Here is a 19,263-nt window from a genome sequence, read left to right as displayed (position 1 = left end):
GAGGATCCAGGCACACCGTTTTTTTTAACGGAAAAATGTATGATACTTTTTGCTTATAATGAGAGACTGATAATAGAAAAAACACATTTAATATAGAAAAAACACTTTAACAAATTAAAGCATGATTTTACCGTGAATTTAAATAGCATGGTATTACTAATCAACAATGTTATTAATCTTTATTAGAGCTTCCTTTTTGGGTTAACATGTCGTGATATGTTAAATTGTTTAAATTAAATAAAACACAACCCGTGTTAAGTGATTTGACAGTCTGTACGTTTGTTAAATGAACAGACGAGAAATCAGTGTGAGGAGGTGTGTCTCTAAGACATAAAGCCACGCCCACACGAGGACGGGAGGCTTTATTATTGTAACCTGCTGTGTGTGCCGTGTAATATACTTTGTTTTAACTCAAACAAACTCTGTTTAGTGCAAAATTGGATAATTCACACATAATAATAATAAACTATATTAAAAAGATTATATCTCTCTGTTCCTTCGAATAAATTACATTTATTCATTGGTAATTTTGTTGTCGGAGAATTATACAGTACACGCCAAAAGATTGGACACACCTTCTCATTAAATGTTTTTCTTTATTTTGTTGTTTAATTAATTTTCTACATTGTAGATTCAAATTAAAGACACAAATATGAAATTATCTAGTACATAAAAAAGTGTTTGTCCTCCTCAATCCCCTGACTGGGGTTTATAAACCCAACTGAGATGAGTGATTTGGATGAGCTGGAGCTTCACAGTGTGAACAAAAAACAGCAACTATTATTCAACAACTCCAGGAACTCCTTCAAGACGCTGAGAAATATATTCCCGTGTTACTGTATATCTTTAATGTCTTTAATATTAAATTTACAATATAAAAATCATAAAAAAACACATTGAATAAGAGGAGGTGTGTCCAAACGTTTGACTGGTACTGTACATCTGTACATAGACTCAGCCGCTAGATGGTGGTAAGAACACAAGTAACATCCAGCAGAAAGATAATGCTGGTTGATCATACAGTAAATTATATACAGCTCTGAAAAAGAGACCACTAAAGAGACCACTAAAAGAGACCACTAAAAATGATACGTTTCTTTGAATTTACCAAATTGAAAACCTCTGGAATATAATCAAGAGGAAGATGGATGATCACAAGCCATCAAACCAAGCTGAACTGTTCAAAGTGGCATAAAGTTACCCAAAAGCAGTGTGTAAGACTTTTGGAGGAGAACATGCCAGGATGCCTGAAAACCATGATTAAAAACCAGGGTTATTCCACCAAATGTTGATTTCTAAACTTTGTTAAAACTTTATGAATATGAACTTGTTTTCTTTGCACTATTTGAGGTCTAAAAGCTCTGCATCTTTTTTGTTATTTTGCCTTGCTGTCTACACAATCTCATCTAGAGGGCAAGAAAGAGATAAAAGCCTCTGTATAAAAATGGTATGTATCCACATAACAAAATATAACGCTTTTAGTTTTACATAGCATCCACCCCCTTTGATATTCTCCCCCTTTTTTTTTATTAAGGCAATCGTGGTCAATATTAAAAATTCCAAATGTAATATTTTAGAGTAGTCATATTTTTCTTGGTGTCCCTTAATGGTGTTCTTCATACAGTGTCTCTCAGGTGATCTCCATTTCACTAATTGTGAGATAACTAACACCAACAGGCACCAAAGTCAAAAGCCTGGACCTCTGTTGAATTCGGTCAGTCTATTTACTAGACAGGTACTAAGAAATTCTTGGAATTAAAGTACATGCTTTACAGTGTAAAACATAGGACGTAGTCTAAAATTACTCTTAATTTCTGTATTTATGTAAATTGGGACTAAAATGTGGACTATCTGGTGGGTTATAATGTGGTCTGCAGCAGTGGGCTGGTTCTTTTACTGTAGATTTTTTATTTGGACTTGCTAGGATGCTGTAGTCTACTCAAGAGGTTAAACAATGTTATTGACAGGATGTCATGCATTACATTCCCCTGCTCTGAATAGATCCAAACAAATCTAATTTCAGAACATTTCATGAATGGCTATTCGCTATCCAGAGAATTCTGAAATCAAACCTAGATTACTTATTTATTCCCCCAGATCCTATAGAGGTAGAGAAACACAACACACTGTTATTTCAACTCTTCCCTTCTAATATGTATTAATGTCCTGTACATGCTAAACTTACAACTTCTTTACCTTCAAAGTAAATGGTCATTGTTCTTAAAGAGGATGGGAGTTGCCTCTATGTGTAAGTAGTCAGGAAATCATTCTTCCTGAATACCTCAAATTCTTTTGCCATTAGATTAGTTAGAGATTTAATGTTTTAAAAGCATGTTCATTTACTTTCCATGGTATATTAAATAGATAAATATTATATCACATATTACATCTGATCCTAACAACTGCACAATCAAGTGCTGTACCGATCAGTCATAACATTAAAACCTCTGACAGATGAAGAATGATACTGATTATCTGATTACGATCGCACCTGTCAAGAGGTGGAATATACACATTAGGCATAAAGGGAACTTTTAGTTCTTGAAGCAGAAAATAATTACAACTATCACTACCCTCTCTCTCTTTCTCAGTCTGTCTTACACACAAATACAGCTGAGGTTTACATTAAAACTAACCTAATATATTGTAATAAAAACAGGCCATAGTCTTTTTTCAGACATCACACTGTTATTTTTGTCTCCCTTCCAAAAAAAACAGGGAGGTACCAACATTCTTATCATGATATAATTAGGAATAAACACAAAATATTGTTGTGATTAATACTTTTAATTACCTTTTTAAGCGATTGACACCAGTAATATAAATATAATTCAATTTGCCAATCTTACATTCATTCTCATTAAACACCTAAGCTTTAAGAAGAAAACAAGTGTGATTAATTTCAATTAATCAAAGAATTATATATATCATCAGTGTGTTAAACCTTTGGAAAAATAAACAAACCGTAAACCTATTTCAGAAAGCCGATTTTTAATTTTTTTATTATGATCATTTCTGGATTAATCAGCAATACATAAATTGGGGAAATCTGATGCTTTAATTACAATTGTAAAATATTTGTAAATGGTATTTAATGCAATCTGAACATAACTTAAAAGCAGTGTTATGCATGTCGCTGTGCGTTTTGTAAAGCATTTCAAGAATAGCCAGATGGAGTTAACCAATAAAAGCATGATTCAGTTTGAAGGTGATGTAAATTGTCATTGTCCCTTTGGTAACTGCTGTATTGTTGAAAGATGGGGAGCTTTTCACACTGGAACAGATTCTTTAGTTAATGCATAGTTGTTCCCCATGATCAAATCATGAGAAATTACAAATAACTCTTATTGCCTGCATTGCCCTGCTTGTGTATAGTGTGCTCGAGCTTAAATATCAACCATTCTGTGAAATAAACAAACCTGTGTTAAATTAATTTACGAAATAAATCCAGAAAGTGCAGAAAGACTTGATGACAGCAGTGAGAAAAATCAATGATGGATATCTACAGTATCAGCAGTCCTCCTCTCCACCTTCCACAAGTGGAATTTCTAGAGAAAAGCACACAGATATGGCACACATTAGACACAGCAGGATCACAAAACGCTTTCTACCATCAGGCAGCAAAAACTACAGTCTGCTTACCATCTGCTATATCTATACTGGGACTTGTGGAGGCGGTGTCCTCCATCGAGGTGATCACGTTGGTCTTCTCAGACATGTTACTCAGTCCTACAGCATGTGAAGAAGATGGATGTGCAGCTGGAAGACACTCTGAAGTGTCTGAGATGCTGTCACATGTTTCTCCCTCTCCAGTGTCCAGTGGAGCCCCATTCTGACTTTCTGTGTGCCCTGGATATGAAGGGGGATCCTGATCCTCAGAGAGCTGTGCACTTCCCAGGCCAGCAGGGGGCATCATTGGCGGCGGCTGGTAACTGGCGCTGCCTACTGCCTCCTCGTAGGAGGGCAGACATACAGCAACTCCATCCACTACTAAGACATTTGGACCTCTGTTTTCTGCTTGCTCTTCACTGTGGAAAGTCAGATGTTAATTTTTAGTATTTTTTCAATAATATTTTCCATTTTGTTCTACATAAATCAGTCAGATGCTATCTAGTAATTCCAGTTTGCTAGTATTGACCCACGCCCTTGATTGGGCAGAGAAGAAGAAAGAGGGGGAGCGAACTCAGAGTATTTGGGATGGAGTTCGGGGCAGCTTCGCTGTAAAGCGTGAAGCCGAAGCCCCCCTCTCATGAAGAGAAACACGAGAAGAGAATAAAATTAAAGAAGGAGGAAGATGGGGAGGAGGTGGGTGCGAGGTTTGTTCAATGAGTAGGTAGAGAGGAAGTGACTGTTTAAATAGTGATGGAAGTGGGAGGAGTGAGGGCGTGGCTCACTCCCAAAACTTAGTTATGACACATAACTCCACTTACAGAGCAGTCCCACAACTCCAGATCTTAACACATTTAAATTAAACTAGGGTCATGTAATAAGGCCTGAAAACAATGCATAATCACAATACTTATTACACATGATTTTTTGTTTTGTTGTTTCTCTGACATACAGTAGAATAGATTAGCCAAAAATACAACAGTGGTGGCACACTTAAATATGTCCTAAATCCCTGAGGCAATACTGATTATCTAGGTCTACCCACTGTTCGTGCCATTAAACTGCAGACATTAAAGAGGATGTAGGAGTTAAAACACTTAGGACTTTTCAGACTGGCCTAAAATGTTCAGAACAAAGGTTACTTAGCAACTTAGGCAACATAGTACAACACTGTATTTCTCTGTACCTTGAGTTTTGATGGGTCCTGAATTTAAAATGAAACACCTTCGCCACGACCACCAGGAGCAGGGCTAACAGCACACCGGACGCAGTGAATGACACCACTTTCCATGTGGTCAGTAAGGAGTCCTGGAATCCTGGGTAGGTGGTCTCTGCAGAAATAAATAAAAAATCTACGAGTTTTGTATTTTACACAGGATTAGCACATTCAATGTTTTGAATTTTAGAAAAGAAAATAATCTTTATAAATCTAATCAGTGTAAAAACGTTATATTATATGACACGATAAAGTTTTATCATGCTTGTACAGATTCTGCTTTATCAACAACCATTCACCAAGAAAAAAAAAAAAAGTTAAATGGCTGCGCTCCAAACAATACATTCAGCACCTTTATTTTTTCATTGGGTGAAGATCCTTTTCCTTGATGAGTTTAATGTTTTTCCTGCTCAACTAAACAGTTTCATGAAACAATAAACTGTACTGGATGGCTCTCCTAAGACCCAGAACTGAGAATCTTTCATATTTAAAACCTGCATTATGCTACAGCTACAGATACAATGAGATTTCTAATACTGTTCTATTACTTAGAAAACAAAAAAAAATTAACTAAGCACAAGTTTTATATTTTGATTTCTTGAAACATAGTACCACACTACTGCACTGTTTTTTACAGATCATAGGTATTATCTGACAGGACCTACCATCCTGAATGCAGTAGATCTGCATTGGTGGGAACCACAGCCCATACTGACAGGTGATGTATTTGTAATCGTCGGCTAGATGATATCCAGGATCACAGTAGAACTCTACCACGGTTCCATGGATATAGCGATTACATGGGTGTGGATGGCACACGTAATCTCCATGTTCTACCATTGGAGGTAAGGGACATACTGTAAAAAAGATTAGACATACACACATACAGACTTTTAATACAGAATCTTTTCATTAAAACTTTTCTTATTATTCAGAAAAAATATATAATCTGAAAAGTTGTGAATGAGGAACTAGCTTACCTTCAACATCAAGGCACCGGGGTGGCACGTCTGACCAGATGAGGTTGTACATGCATTCCAGTAATTCTGCCCCCTCCAACTTATAACCAGGGTAGCACTGGTAGTGCACCACTGTTCCAACTGGCACAGAAAACTCTGTCTCTGAGATGTTCATGTAACTGTGAGGAGGAATCAAAGGCCGCAAACAGCCTGCAAAAAGAACAAAGATGAAGACATTTTGTAGAACTAATACAAATTTCACCTGACCCAGCAAACATGCCCACACTGGGCCAATGAGGGCCCAATGTGGGCCAACACATCGGCCCCGTATGGGCAGCCCACATCGGGCCATTGGGGATTTGCACATCGGTGCGGTATCGGCCCCACGCCATCGGCCCCATATGGGCAGCCCAAATCGGGCCATTGGGGACTTGCACGTTGGTGCGGTATCGGCCCCACGCCATCGGCCCCATATGGGCAGCCCACATCGGGCCATTGGGGATTTGCACATCGGTGCGGTATCGGCCCCACGCCATCGGCCCCATATGGGCAGCCCAAATCGGACCATTGGGGATTTGCACGTCGGTGCAGTATCGCCCCCATATGGGCAGCCCACTTAGGGCCAACGGAGATTTGCTCATCGGGACGGCACCAGCACCATGGCGTCGGCCCATTTCAGGCAGCCCACATTGGGCCAATGGAGATTTGCTCACCAGTATAGCGTCGGCCCCACGGCGTGGGCCCTTTTCAGGCAGCCCACATTTGGCCAGCGAAGATTTACTCCTCTATGCAAAATCAACACCAAAGCATTGGCCCATTGGGCCAACAGAGATTTGCAGAGCTCTAACACACACACACACACACACACACACACACACACACACACACACACACACACACACACACTGACTCATGCCCTCAGTGGAAAACCAATTGTGGCCCCAAATTTTTAGAACTGTGCAATATTGAACAGAGAACACTTTTCAAGGAAGAAAATTTAAAGCTGTGCTATTGGCACTTTGACATTTTTTGCAACTGGCTGTAAAACAATTAAATAAATAACACAATTTAAAGTGTATAGTAAATTAATTAATTTATTACAAAGTATCATGTATGAAATATAAACAACACACAACATTATTTAAGTAAATTACTTAATAATAAATCCCAAATTTATATTTTAGCATTTAGATAAACATGTACTGCATAAATATCTCCATTTGCAAAAACAGTATTTATAATAAACAGTATGATATAAATATCAAACATAATACAAAATAACAAAGAATTATACAACTTAAATTAATATATATATATATATATATATATATATATATATATATATATATATATATATATATATATATATAAACATCAATAAAAACAGCAAATCATATTCTTGAATAAATACTTAAATGCACTAGACTGATGTAGTAGATGAATAATAAACTGATACTATTATTGCTACTGGAACAAAGCCTCTGGGGTGGGTTCCCCGAAAACGATCAACCTTAGCCAATAACGAACGAACTAACGAATGACGTGAGTAAAGAACGAGCCAGTTCTGCGAGTGTTTCCCAAAGAGCTTCGCAACGTGAAAATTAACAAAGGAGGTTAAAGAACGTCTTTGTTGACTCCTCCCCCGAAACAGCGCACTCAATCGATCCACAAATATCGATTATTATGCAGTATTTATTCAGTATTACACCCTAAAAATGTAAAAAAGTGTTGTAATCATCAATATTATACATATTTTGAAATTTAAATTACAAAAGGATGTACTTTGGCATTAATAAAATACTCCTAAAGATACATATGACTAAATAAATAAGTCATATGTTTATATATAAATGTTTAATAAACATTAAACTTTTTTTACTTTTTTAAAACTATTATTGTTAATATATATATATATATATATATATATATATATTATATTAATAGATATTGTACTAATATTATTAACAGTAATATTGATAATAATATTCATTTATTATTATTATAATTATTAATAATATAAAAATAATATAATAATACATATACGTATGTTCCGGTGTGTGTATATATATATATACACACACACACACACACACACACACACACTCTGTAAAGCTCCAGCTCATCCTAAATCACCATCTCAGTTGGGTTTAGGTCAGGGGATTGTGAAGGCCATGCACCTTTTTGTTAACTTTTGTTAATTCCATATGCGTCAATTAATTGTTTTCATAGTTTTAATATTAATCGACAATGTAAAAAAAAAAAAAAACATTAAATGAGACGTGTCAACTTTTGACTGGTATTTATATATTTGCGAGCTGACACACCCCAGAGTTTGCCCAGATGAACGGCCACAATGTTGGTTAGAAGCATCTAAATAAAGAATAATATTAAATATTACCTGCACATCACCGATACCCTTTACAATACGTGTAGGTGTGAGTAAAGACACTGCAGGCGTCCCCTGCACCGGACCTACAGTACCAGGGATTTTCCCAATAGCATGGAAATATATTGTATTGTGCTGTAATTCCCGGGCTGGTGGGAAGTGTATATAAGTGTGTATTCCACAGTAACAGCCTGATTACAGAATCCACGGACTTGGTGACTTTGCAGCTTTGCTTAGACCGTGAGCATCATCTACAGGAATCTGGATTTTAATAATTTATGGGTTTGATTGGTCAATTCCAGTATGCCCAGTCAGACTACAAGCCACAGACAAAGTTGGCATTATAATATAATATAATATAATATAATATAACTCATTCACTCACTGGCTGGAGTCTATACCAGCCGGGATCGGGCTGAAGGCAGTATACACCCTGGACAGGCCGCCAATCCATCGCAGGGCAGACAGACACATCCACTCACACACTCACACCTAAGGGGCAATTTTTATCCGACATCCAATTAGCCTGAACTTTGGACTGTGGGAGGAAACCGGAGCACCCGCAGACACGTCAAATAATATAATATAATATAATATAATATTAATTATTATAATAATAATTATATATATAATATAATTTATTATAATTAATAGTAACATAATATAATTGCTTCAACAAGGGAAATTATAATTTTTCTCCCTCAAAATTGGCGGTCCCTGGTGTTTAAGGTGCTGAACTGCAAGTAGAGATCCCTTAAAGAAGCTCTTAAGAATAACGAGTGGGTCAGGGCACTCGTTAATCTGCGAGCGAGTTTACGTAGTACTTTAGTTACGCACGGGTTTGGGAAACACTCTTTAATTAACGATCAATCTTAAGTACGAGTTAACAAAGTTCTTAGCGTTACGAAGCTTTCAGGAAACCCACCCCTGATCTCTATTATTAATTTTATTCCTCTTGCTTGTAGACTTGGAACCAAAATGTCATCCCAATCAAACCAGTAAAAAAAATTCTAATTGAATATAACATTAGTTTTTGCATTAAGTTTTTTATCTCACAGCAATAATAATGAAGGAGAAAATAGACACATGTATTTTACATAAATAGAACAGATATAGTTAATCATAATATCAAAAATGAATATTGTTTATGCATTAATATAGCATAGATCATAAATTAACTATTTTTTTGAAGAGACTGCATGAGACGATGCTTCCGTCCACCTGAACGGTCCCGTGAATTCCAAAGCCAAACCTTTGCAACCTGCTCGATCTCTGCATCCTTTGGTGGTGGCATGATTGATCTTCTCACGGCCTCTTAAAATAATAATATAGAGATATGAGAATGCAGTCAGGTAAATACTACATCTGTTAGTGTCTTTTCATGTACAATGCTTAATTTTAGAGAAATTTGCAGACTGTATTTGATTACAGTGATTCTTATATAGTGATAGTTATTTGAATTTGAATTTGAATTTCTTCAGGCTATTCATGGTGAAACATAAATAGCCTTTACAGTCACTGTGTGTGACTGGTAGTTACATTCTATAAACATGTGAGGTGGCCGATATCAGGATATCAGGTTCACAAAAATACCAAAACTTTTTAAAATGATATCTTTCCCTTAGCTTAACTGGCTAGCTTTCCGTTAGCTTAACTGGATATCTTTCCGTTAGCTTAACTGGCTATCTTTCCCTTAGCTTAACTGGCTATCTTTCCGTTAGCTTAGCTGGATATCTTTTCCTTAGCTTAACTGGCTATATTTCCGTTAGCTTAGCTGGCTATCTTTCCCTTAGCTTAGCTGGATATCTTTCCCTTAGCTTAGCTGGATATCTTTCCCTTAGCTTAAGTGGATATCTTTCCATTTTCCATTTCCCTTAATATTTCCCTTAGCAAGCCATTGTTCCCTTAGCTGGTTATTGTTGACATACTTGGATATAAAGTTAACTTACTTAACAGCAGTCTTTCTCCAAGAGCCGAGATAAGCTGCCAACTTGGGAGCCCCTTGTGTTATTTAAATGTGAGGTAAATTCTCATTCTAACTTAGCACAATGCTAACTTTTTTTAGCACAATGCTAACTTCGACATAGCCACCCTTATAATGCTACAATAACCTGAGAGTGGTAACTGCATTAGCACCACATTAGCATACATTAGCAAAAAATAGAAAAGTGGATAGTAGAACAGAAATTATAACTTACCTTTTAGTCACTTTGACAGACCAAAGTCACTCACTGACTTTGCCTTTAAGCTTGATCGTTGCTCTGTGGTAAAGGCACGTGCAGGGAGGGGGGAGGGGGAGGGGGGTGGATTCGTCGGTCACATGATCCACATTGACATGCCCTCACTGCCCTGTCACGCCCACACGATACACACAAATTAAATATCACATGCAAAAATAAAAAAATATGTAACTTTTATAACCTTGCTTGCTGGCTTACACAAAGTGTATAGTCAAGCACAAATACATTTATAATTTAATATTTTTATTTATTTATTATCAGCACTACCAATAATAAAGGTGAGATTATGAATCAGCACCATGGAGCAAATTTGTAGCTATCCAAAATATTAAATAAAAATATTTTTATAAATAAAAATGTATAGCTATACAGTATATGTCTTGAAAAATATGAGATGTTACTGGGTGTGTGTGTGTGTGTTTTATGTGCATCAGAGTTTATCAATGATATTGCAGGTGTTTTAAATTTTTGCTCCATGTGCACCCTTTTGACTTTGAGCACCTGCCCCTCCAAAGGTCTCTACACAACTCTGCTGTGGTACCTTGATTTTTCTCCACTTTTGGTTTAGAAAATATTTCAGAGCTGATATACATTTCACACAGTGTTGCTCCTATCCACTAAGCTAGCTAATCTACCTAGCTCTCACAGACAAAAACAATAAAAAATATTCAGATACCCTTCATATGAACTTGTTATGACACAAACTTTCAGATTGTAAAATATTGAAAGGTAAATTTGGGCTGACCCAGAGTAACCTAGCATAGGATTTGTGTGGGCATGCTCACATATAACTGCCCACATATAACCCACAATGCCTACAGTGTGTAAATGGTGCAGGCTGAATTTGGGCTGACCCACAGTGTCCCTGCATGACATTTGTGTGCACATGCCAAAGTGCAGGTTGCAGACATATAACCCATACCGGCCCTTCAGGGTATGAAATGGTGCAGGCTGAATTTGGGCTGACCACACTGGCTCTGCATGGGAATTGTATGGGCATGCTAAACTGTGCTTTGCCCACATATATCCTACACTGGCCCTTCAGGATGTAAAATGGTGCAGGCTGAATTTGGGCTGACCCACACTGGCTCTGCATGGGATTTGTGTAGGCATGCTAAAGTGTTTTGCCCACATATATCCTACACTGGCCCTTCAGGGTGTGAAATGGTGCAGTGCACTGGCTCTGCATGGGATTTGTGTGGGCATGCCAGAGTGTGGGTTGCCCACATTTAACCCACACTGGCCCTTCAGGGTGTAAAATGGTGCAGGCTGAATTTGGGCTGACCCACACTGGCTCTGCATGGGATTTGTGTAGGCATGCTAAAGTGCAGGTTGCCCACATATATCCCACACTGGCCCTTCAGGGTGTAAAATGGTGCAGGCTGAATTTGGGCTGACCCACACTGGCTCTGCATGGGATTTGTGTGGGCATGCCAGAGTGCGGGTTGCCCACATATAACCCACACTGGCCCTTCAGGGTGTGAAATGGTGCAGGCTGAATGTGGGCTGACCCACAGTGGGCCTGCCTGGGATTTGTGTGGGCATGCCAGAGTGTGGGTTGCCCACATATAACCCACACTGGCCCTTCAGGGTGTGAAATGGTGCAGGCTGAATGTGGGCTGACCCACAGTGGGCCTGCCTGGGATTTGTGTGGGCATGCCAGAGTGTGGGTTGCCCACATATAACCCACACTGGCCCTTCAGGGTGTGAAATGGTGCAGGCTGAATGTGGGCTGACCCACAGTGGGCCTGCCTGGGATTTGTGTGGGCATGCCAGAGTGTGGGTTGCCCACATATAACCCACACTGGCCCTTCAGGGTGTGAAATGGTGCAGGCTGAATGTGGGCTGACCCACAGTGGGCCTGCCTGGGATTTGTGTGGGCATGCCAGAGTGCGGGTTGCCCACATATAACCCACACTGGCCCTTCAGGGTGTGAAATGGTGCAGGCTGAATGTGGGCTGACCCACAGTGGGCCTGCCTGGGATTTGTGTGGGCGCATCAAAGTGTTGGCTGTCCAAATAATTCCCACACTGGGCCTACAGGGGCATTAATGCACTGGACCAGTTCAGGCTAGCCCACAGCGGCCTTTTATAGGATTTGAGTGGGCCAGCCAATGAACAGGCTGCCCACAGAAAACCCATGTTGGGCCTGTTTGGAATTTTAATGGGCTGGCCCCTGCCCACAGTGCCCACACTTAGCCCACGAAGGGCCGATGTGTAGCTTTTTGCTGGGGAGAGTAGATTTGCTAAATCACTGTCAACAAAAGAGATCACTAATTGATTTAGGATGTATACTGTTAATGCAAACTTCTTAAATACTTGATTTTATTTATGCCAGAGAGTGCTGAATGAGCTTAATTGATGAACTTCACATTTCTTTTATTTCTTTTATCACGTGCCCAAAAGTCTATTTAAACTTTGAGAATTTATTTACATGCAGGGAAAAAAATACAAACAAAAAGATTGAATAAAGAAAACAAAACAAATTAAAAACCACCAGACTAAAATTCAGACCGCAAGGTCATGAAACTTACTTGCAAGCCCCATGCCTTAACATGGACCAAACCATTAAAACATAAGCTGTGGGCCCTACAGCCTACCCCATAACGTGAGCCATTCCTTACTAGAGAATATTAACATCCATTTATACAGAGAGTTAATGAAGGTAAGTATTACAGGTAAGTATAACAGGTAGGTATATCAGGTAAGTATTACAGACCATACACTGCTGGTAATAGTAAGTTATAGTAGAACCATCACACAGACCAAGACCACCTCTTATGCTTCAACCAAATTTTATCTTTTTTTGGTTCATATTAAACTAAAAAATCTGTAGGTCTCCACCAAAAAAGGTAGGTGTGAAAACACCATAAGCAGTTGTGAGTGCTGTAGGAGAACAAATACCTATGTTAACAGGTTATGAGATATGTTATAATATTGCTATTAATATGTTATCATTGAATGTGTCTGTGACATTCTTTAGGCTTTGAAAGAAAGTTTTGTTTATATATAAATATTTTTAATACATGCATGCAGGGCAAAAGGGTGATTCAGGTTGATTGTTCTAATGTACAACATATAGTTTTCCAAAGCAAACATACTTAACAGATTTGCTTTTATTGTATCATTATCAACCTTCACAGGCACATCCTGCAATCCAAGAGCCAAGTACAAGAAAAGCCATGGCAATCACACTATTAGGACAGCCTGAAAATGTGATAATAGTGATAGTAACACGGCACTGTTACTGACAGTGTGAAAACAGTGCGAAAAAAGATTTCAATATGCAGAGCTGCTACAACAACCATTAACACTGCTCTGTATTTATGCACCTGCAGCTTCCCATCAAATTAAAGTAGTTTAAAGGCCTAGGTGAGGGTCTAAATGATACATTTGTGGGGTGTGTTATTTTGGGTGTGCTTTCTAAATGTATAACAGTGCCAAATAGGTTTTATACTTTAATTTCAGATGTTAGAAAATGAAAATGCATAGGCTTTTGAGCAAAGTATAGACAGACACAGGTTCAGTGACTACAGTTTCAGAAGAGGCAGAATGTCACGTCACTGTTTGCCAGCACTGACAGGCAGCACTGATGAACTTAAAGACACCTCCTAACTGAATATGGTCTAGTTATTAAAATATTTTATTATTTTGTAGATAGCTATTTTTTTATATCTGTAGGGTATTTACAAAAAATAGACTGGCAATTCTGCATGTTTAGTTGTAACATGTTAACATTAAATATAAAAAAATTACCCATCACAATACACAGTACATTGATTGGATGCTGTAATCACAAAAAAATCTTGGCTCTCATTTTTTGTACATTTTGAAGGCAAAACATGGGCAGCACATGTAGTAACAGTTTGAAAACCCATACAGTATTGCAAAATGAAATATTTTGATACTTTTATATATCAGTATTTCTTTACACTCCCAAATGGTAGTCAGATTACATCATACCTTGACAGATGGGCTGGTTGTCCCATGTTCCGTCCTCCTGGCAAACCGATTCCATATTATCCATATCAGGATATCGTATCTGAAATCCCTCATGGCAGCTGACATCAAGGCTATCCCCGGGCCTGTATGTCTTATTAACAACATCAGCATCCTCAATGTATGGAGGAAGACAGTCTATAAAAAAAGAAAAAGATGTAAGTAAAAGATAACAGATTAAACACAAAAACTGAGACTGTATGAAGTAGTCTGAAGGGACACATTTCTAATATGCACACTGCATGTATTATGTATTTTGCCATTTAATTAGAGTAATAAACTTGCATATAAGCAACTGAAAGGAATTTGATTTAATATCTATCAGCCAAAACCGAACTGAGAAATACTTGAATGTGAAACATCTCTCACTTTAAGGTTGACTGCTACGTTACTATTTAACTGAACTGACATCGCTTGCAACATTCATTGTGAAAAATGACTCCACAAGATGCAGCAATCTCATTCAGCTTTACTGACGTCAAAAGCCAGACATCAATTAGCTAAGACAGCTGGGGCTTTTAGCACTGTCTGTCTCTGTGGCTTATGAGACATGCAAGCACTATTGTGGCTTTTATAATTACAAACAGGCAAACTGTTTGTAAACTGTATTTCAGGCCTCAAGTTTGTATAGGCCTCTCTACACACAAAAGCTACCATCAGGAAGGCACTTCTGGTCATTCAACAACAACAGGCAATGTGAAAAGTTATTTTCCTTTAAAACAGTCTACACTGTATCAAAACAATATGCAGTTTTCTATTCCATTAACATTTATTTTACTAAATTGTCATTATTATTGTCATTTCTTGCTTTTACACTACTATTTTTTCTTTAAACTCTTCTTATGTATGGTAATCAGTATCTGAAACAGTTTAGCTGTATTAAAAACCTAACTCCCACTTCAGTTCTTTATCTCTTTGTATCTCTCAACTTGACCAAGAAATTTCCTGTAGAGGCAATGTAGAGGGAGCCCCTGAGGAAGAAATCCCTTTTTCCATACTGGTTTTTAAGCATGTCTAAAATTAGACCATCAAACTACTCAAATACTCTACTACACAAACAAAGAGCAAGTAACATGAAATCACACATTGTGAGTGTGGGTGTGCTATTTCAGGCTACATTTTTTAGAGGACAAGATCAACCCAGCATTTCTTTACTTATATTAGCCGTTATAAGCAGGGATTTTCTCACTTAAAACTGCAACTTAATCTGCTACTAAACATAAAAGCCCAGTGGATAATATGGAAGATTTATTTGCAAAGCTAACAGATTTTATAGATTTCCTACTTTTGTTTGCAAACTACTGGTCAATGTTCCTCTTATAGAAGGCTTTTGTATATGAGGAGATTAGAATAGAAAAGGGCCATCAAAGCAGTATCAAGCGAGGCTGATCAATGCTATCAACTCCATCAACAGCCAGGGCTTCTAAAATCACTCAACTATGCACGACAGAGTATCTGAAATACAGAAAAGGAAAATATGCCACTGCTTATGCATTATAAATACTCACCTGGAAGGCACACTGGTTTAAGGCTTGGTCTCCATCCCACCGATTCATTCTGGAAACGTGTACAAATAATCTTCGCAGGCCCCTTTACTCTGTACCCCTCCATACAAGAGAATCTGGCCACTGAGTTCTCGAAGAACACACCAGTACTTGGTGTCCTGCGTCCATGATCTGGAACTCCTGGATCTCTGCAAAACTGCTCTACTGGAGATAAGCACAGAATACATAATAACACACCTACACCTAATAAACCCACCATTACATTATGAGGAAGTGCCTTTTGCCTTGTTTGTCTTATTGTATTTTTTTCACTTTCTCTTTAGTTTTATAGCTGCTTCATGTTCAAAGATCGAATAGGAAACAAACAGAGAAAGAAAGGGTGGGTGAACTGATAAGGGAGTGCCAGAGAAGTAGCTGGAGAGATAGGTAGTTTGCTGGCAGCTAGGCAGATAGATACTGTAACTACATAAACATAGACTCATCATTACTATTTCTCCATTACAATACTACATAAATAAAATATTTCTACTATGTTCTACTAACATAATAATAATATAATACTGGCCTACTCCTGCCACACTGCTGAACGAGTGTAGTAGGCGAGTGTTCCAAACAATGTCTTCTTACCTATTGTAGGGTCTGAGGAGGCGGAGACCAGCTGCTGCTGAGGAGGGACGGCGGTGCTGAATATGATGAGAAAAGGGCCGTAGACGGCAATGCGGACAAACCCAGATCTCTTAGCTTGTCTACCAGCATGATGATGCATCTTTCCGCCCAGTCAGATTCATCAGGCGACAGTGCTCTGAAGGTACGAGGCCGGCGAAAGGAGACAGAGAGAGAGAGAGAGCGGGTGAAGCGTTAATACCGCAGCCGAGCTGCGTGGCGCCTCAGCGGCAGCAGCAGCCAGCTAGCATCGCCCCGCTGCCGCCGCGCAGGGTGTGATGGAGAACACGCCGCCATACCATGGAGGACACACACACACACACAACCTAAACACACACAGCAGCCGCTTATAACCCCTCAAACACACACATTGCAATAAGAGCGGCTCAAACAGCAGGCCCGAGCAGCGCGGCGCAGCGGCTCCTCATCCCCGCTCAGGTCGCGGGATGCTCGGGGAGGGAAACTGCGTCACCTGCGCTGCTCCAGCTCCTGCTTCTGCTCCAGCCACCCACCTACTGGGGGGGTTACTCTGCTGAGAAAAAAAATAGTGCACGCGCGCGCGCGGAGGCTTCCTACCTCACCTCAAAGTGCCGCGGGCTGCAAAATCAGTTCCTTCTCCACTTCTCTTCTCTGTGGCCTGCTTACTTTCACTGTCCCTGATACAAATAAACACTTTTGCATTTAATTAAAAGCGACCGCTCGACTCTCTGACCAAAGCTGTGAACACGAGAACATCGAAAACAAGCTGTGAGAGTTTCTCAGGTGCTCTCAGGTGAGACTTCCTCGTGATATTGTACTGAGTGCAGGTCAAAGTACTGTTACTGTTCAGTTTACAGGTTTACAGTGCACTAGAAAAGTCCTTACCCCACATAGCACACAGAATCAGCTGTTTTCTTCCTTATGGCCACTGTCAGTCACATACCCATGTAAAAAAAAAAAAAATTCATATGAGGGCTGCAGTGCACAGTGTTTTATACTACAATCACTACAGCCTGTCACTCAGTATGTCTGCAAGTTCATTTAACTATATAAATATATAAATATATTTTAACTTTGCAATTTAGGTTTATAATACAGATAACTTCTTAACATTAGTTATATTCACTTGTTTAAGTAATTTGGTTTAACCTAGTTACTTAAGTTCTTGGGGGGAAAGATTCTTGGACAATTTTGAAAGTAAAATGTTATAAATGTCAATGAGTTTTAACATTAACTTGAAACTCATGGTAACTTGCTCTTATAGCCTTCAACACAGAACACAATACACAAGAGACGGTAGCCTGGGGAGGTAAAACACACTAAAAATGATGAGGCTGACAGCTCATAAACTTTAGTAAAAATCATAAACCACTTAAGATAAATGAAAAAAAGAAACAGTTTACAGTGGGTCAGTATCAATATAATGTGTCTTTTTTGTTCGCAGCATACAGTAATTGTTTATCACAAACAACATGTTTTACAAAAGATTTACTCCTAATGAACACATAATAACAAAAAAACATAAAGGGATAGTTAGGCCTGGCATGTAAAATAATGTTTATGTTATAAAATAATTTGTTATAAAAAAAAAGATTGTCCCAGAAAGTATTGGGATACACAATATTCATTCATTAGTAATTTTAAAACTAAGATTAAGATTTACTGACATAATCATAATAGCTTAACAAAGTAGTTTTTGTGTATTTTATAAAGCTTTATTTAATGTAAGTGGTGGGTTTGGCCAGGGTTTTGCCTTGTACATTCCACAGTGCTTCCTGTTTAAGTTACATACATTTTTTAAGTGGTTTTAGAAACAAATAAACTACAAATATTAAAAAATAAATAATGTTAATTTGACTTTATAATATCTCATATTGTTTCCATGCGTTGCTGATGTAAAGCTTAAGCTGTAACAGAACAAGGTTGTATGAAAAATTACAAATGTTTTCAACTTTAGGTCATCAACGTTTTCACCAAATGCCAATTCATCCTGTCAGGGAGTATTCTGAGACAAGAAGGTAGGAAGGAGTCTTGTCTCAATCTAGATTTTCTATGAATTGCTGCCTGCAAAGGTTCCCTTTGATTTGCCATTTAATAAAGGCAGCATATCCTTTGAACCATTATGCATCCCATTATATTATTGTGTATTATGTTGGTTATGTTATGTATTTATTTTTATTTTTTTAAATTTTAATCACACATTCAGGCAACCTCATAACAAAATTGCTACCTTCGAAGTGTACCTCAAACTCAATTTGTTGGTAGGTAACTTTATCAGCTTATTAAACTAAACTACATTAAACTGAAATTCTGAAATTATGTACTAGTTTACCTAGGAGTTACTTATAAATAAATGTGTAAGTTATTTATAGGCTAACCTCATTTTCTGCTCACTCTCCTTTTCTCCTCTATTACACTATTTTCCCCGGCCTCTTTTAGTTTCTTTTTTGCCTTGAACTTCTAAGTGCTCTATTCCTATTGTACATCCTTTTTTGTAAGTCGCTTTGGATAAAAGCATACACTAAATGTAGTGTAATGTAAAACAGATAATGTATTAAATGAATATACTCACGCCTAAGCTTCTTTTTGTTTATTTTTGTTTTAGATATTCAAAGTTTATAATTCATTGTTATTGCACTAAACATGTTACTGCACTGAAATGCTTCTTTTACATTAAAACATAGTTCTTGTCTCTATCAACTAAGGCA

The 19,263-nt window shown here is 38.1% G+C and overlaps 1 protein-coding gene across 4 annotated transcripts; it reads right to left on the bottom strand.

Moving 5' to 3' along the window:
* Positions 1 to 2,974: 2,974 nt before the first annotated feature.
* On the bottom strand, positions 2,975 to 17,376 carry susd4 (sushi domain containing 4). 4 transcript variants are annotated; one of them, XM_049463995.1, is made up of 9 exons: positions 17,153 to 17,376; positions 16,541 to 16,715; positions 15,917 to 16,117; positions 14,373 to 14,546; positions 5,806 to 5,994; positions 5,491 to 5,682; positions 4,796 to 4,940; positions 3,643 to 4,028; positions 2,975 to 3,548 (listed from the first exon to the last, which is right to left on the bottom strand). In XM_049463995.1, the coding sequence occupies exons 2-9, from the start codon at positions 16,677 to 16,679 to the stop codon at positions 3,511 to 3,513; spliced, it is 1,464 nt and encodes a 487-aa protein (XP_049319952.1). In that variant the 5' UTR covers positions 16,680 to 16,715; positions 17,153 to 17,376; the 3' UTR covers positions 2,975 to 3,510. The 4 variants fall into 4 exon arrangements, with proteins under 4 accessions (XP_049319952.1, XP_049319954.1, XP_049319951.1 ...); XM_049463997.1 differs by having other exon boundaries at positions 15,917 to 16,114; positions 17,158 to 17,376; XM_049463994.1 differs by having other exon boundaries at positions 17,158 to 17,375.
* Positions 17,377 to 19,263: the final 1,887 nt, after the last annotated feature.

The sequence above is a fragment of the Astyanax mexicanus genome, chromosome 14 (assembly GCF_023375975.1).
Source record: "Astyanax mexicanus isolate ESR-SI-001 chromosome 14, AstMex3_surface, whole genome shotgun sequence".
In the NCBI taxonomy this organism is placed as follows: Eukaryota; Metazoa; Chordata; class Actinopteri; order Characiformes; family Acestrorhamphidae; genus Astyanax; species Astyanax mexicanus.
Note: the sequence above shows the minus strand (reverse complement) of the source record. Positions and strands in the feature narration are given on the sequence as shown.

Excerpts from the sequence above, each read along its gene's own strand:
- susd4 (XM_049463995.1), bottom strand. The coding sequence starts at position 16,679 with ATGCATCATCATGCTGGTAGACAAGCTAAGAGATCTGGGTTTGTCCGC. Across the intron at positions 14,547-15,916 it reads TAAACCAGTGTGCCTTCCAG|ACTGTCTTCCTCCATACATT; the intron begins GTGAGTATTTAT and ends CTTTTTTTATAG. Across the intron at positions 5,995-14,372 it reads CAACCAGCCCATCTGTCAAG|GCTGTTTGCGGCCTTTGATT; the intron begins GTATGATGTAAT and ends TTCTTTTTGCAG.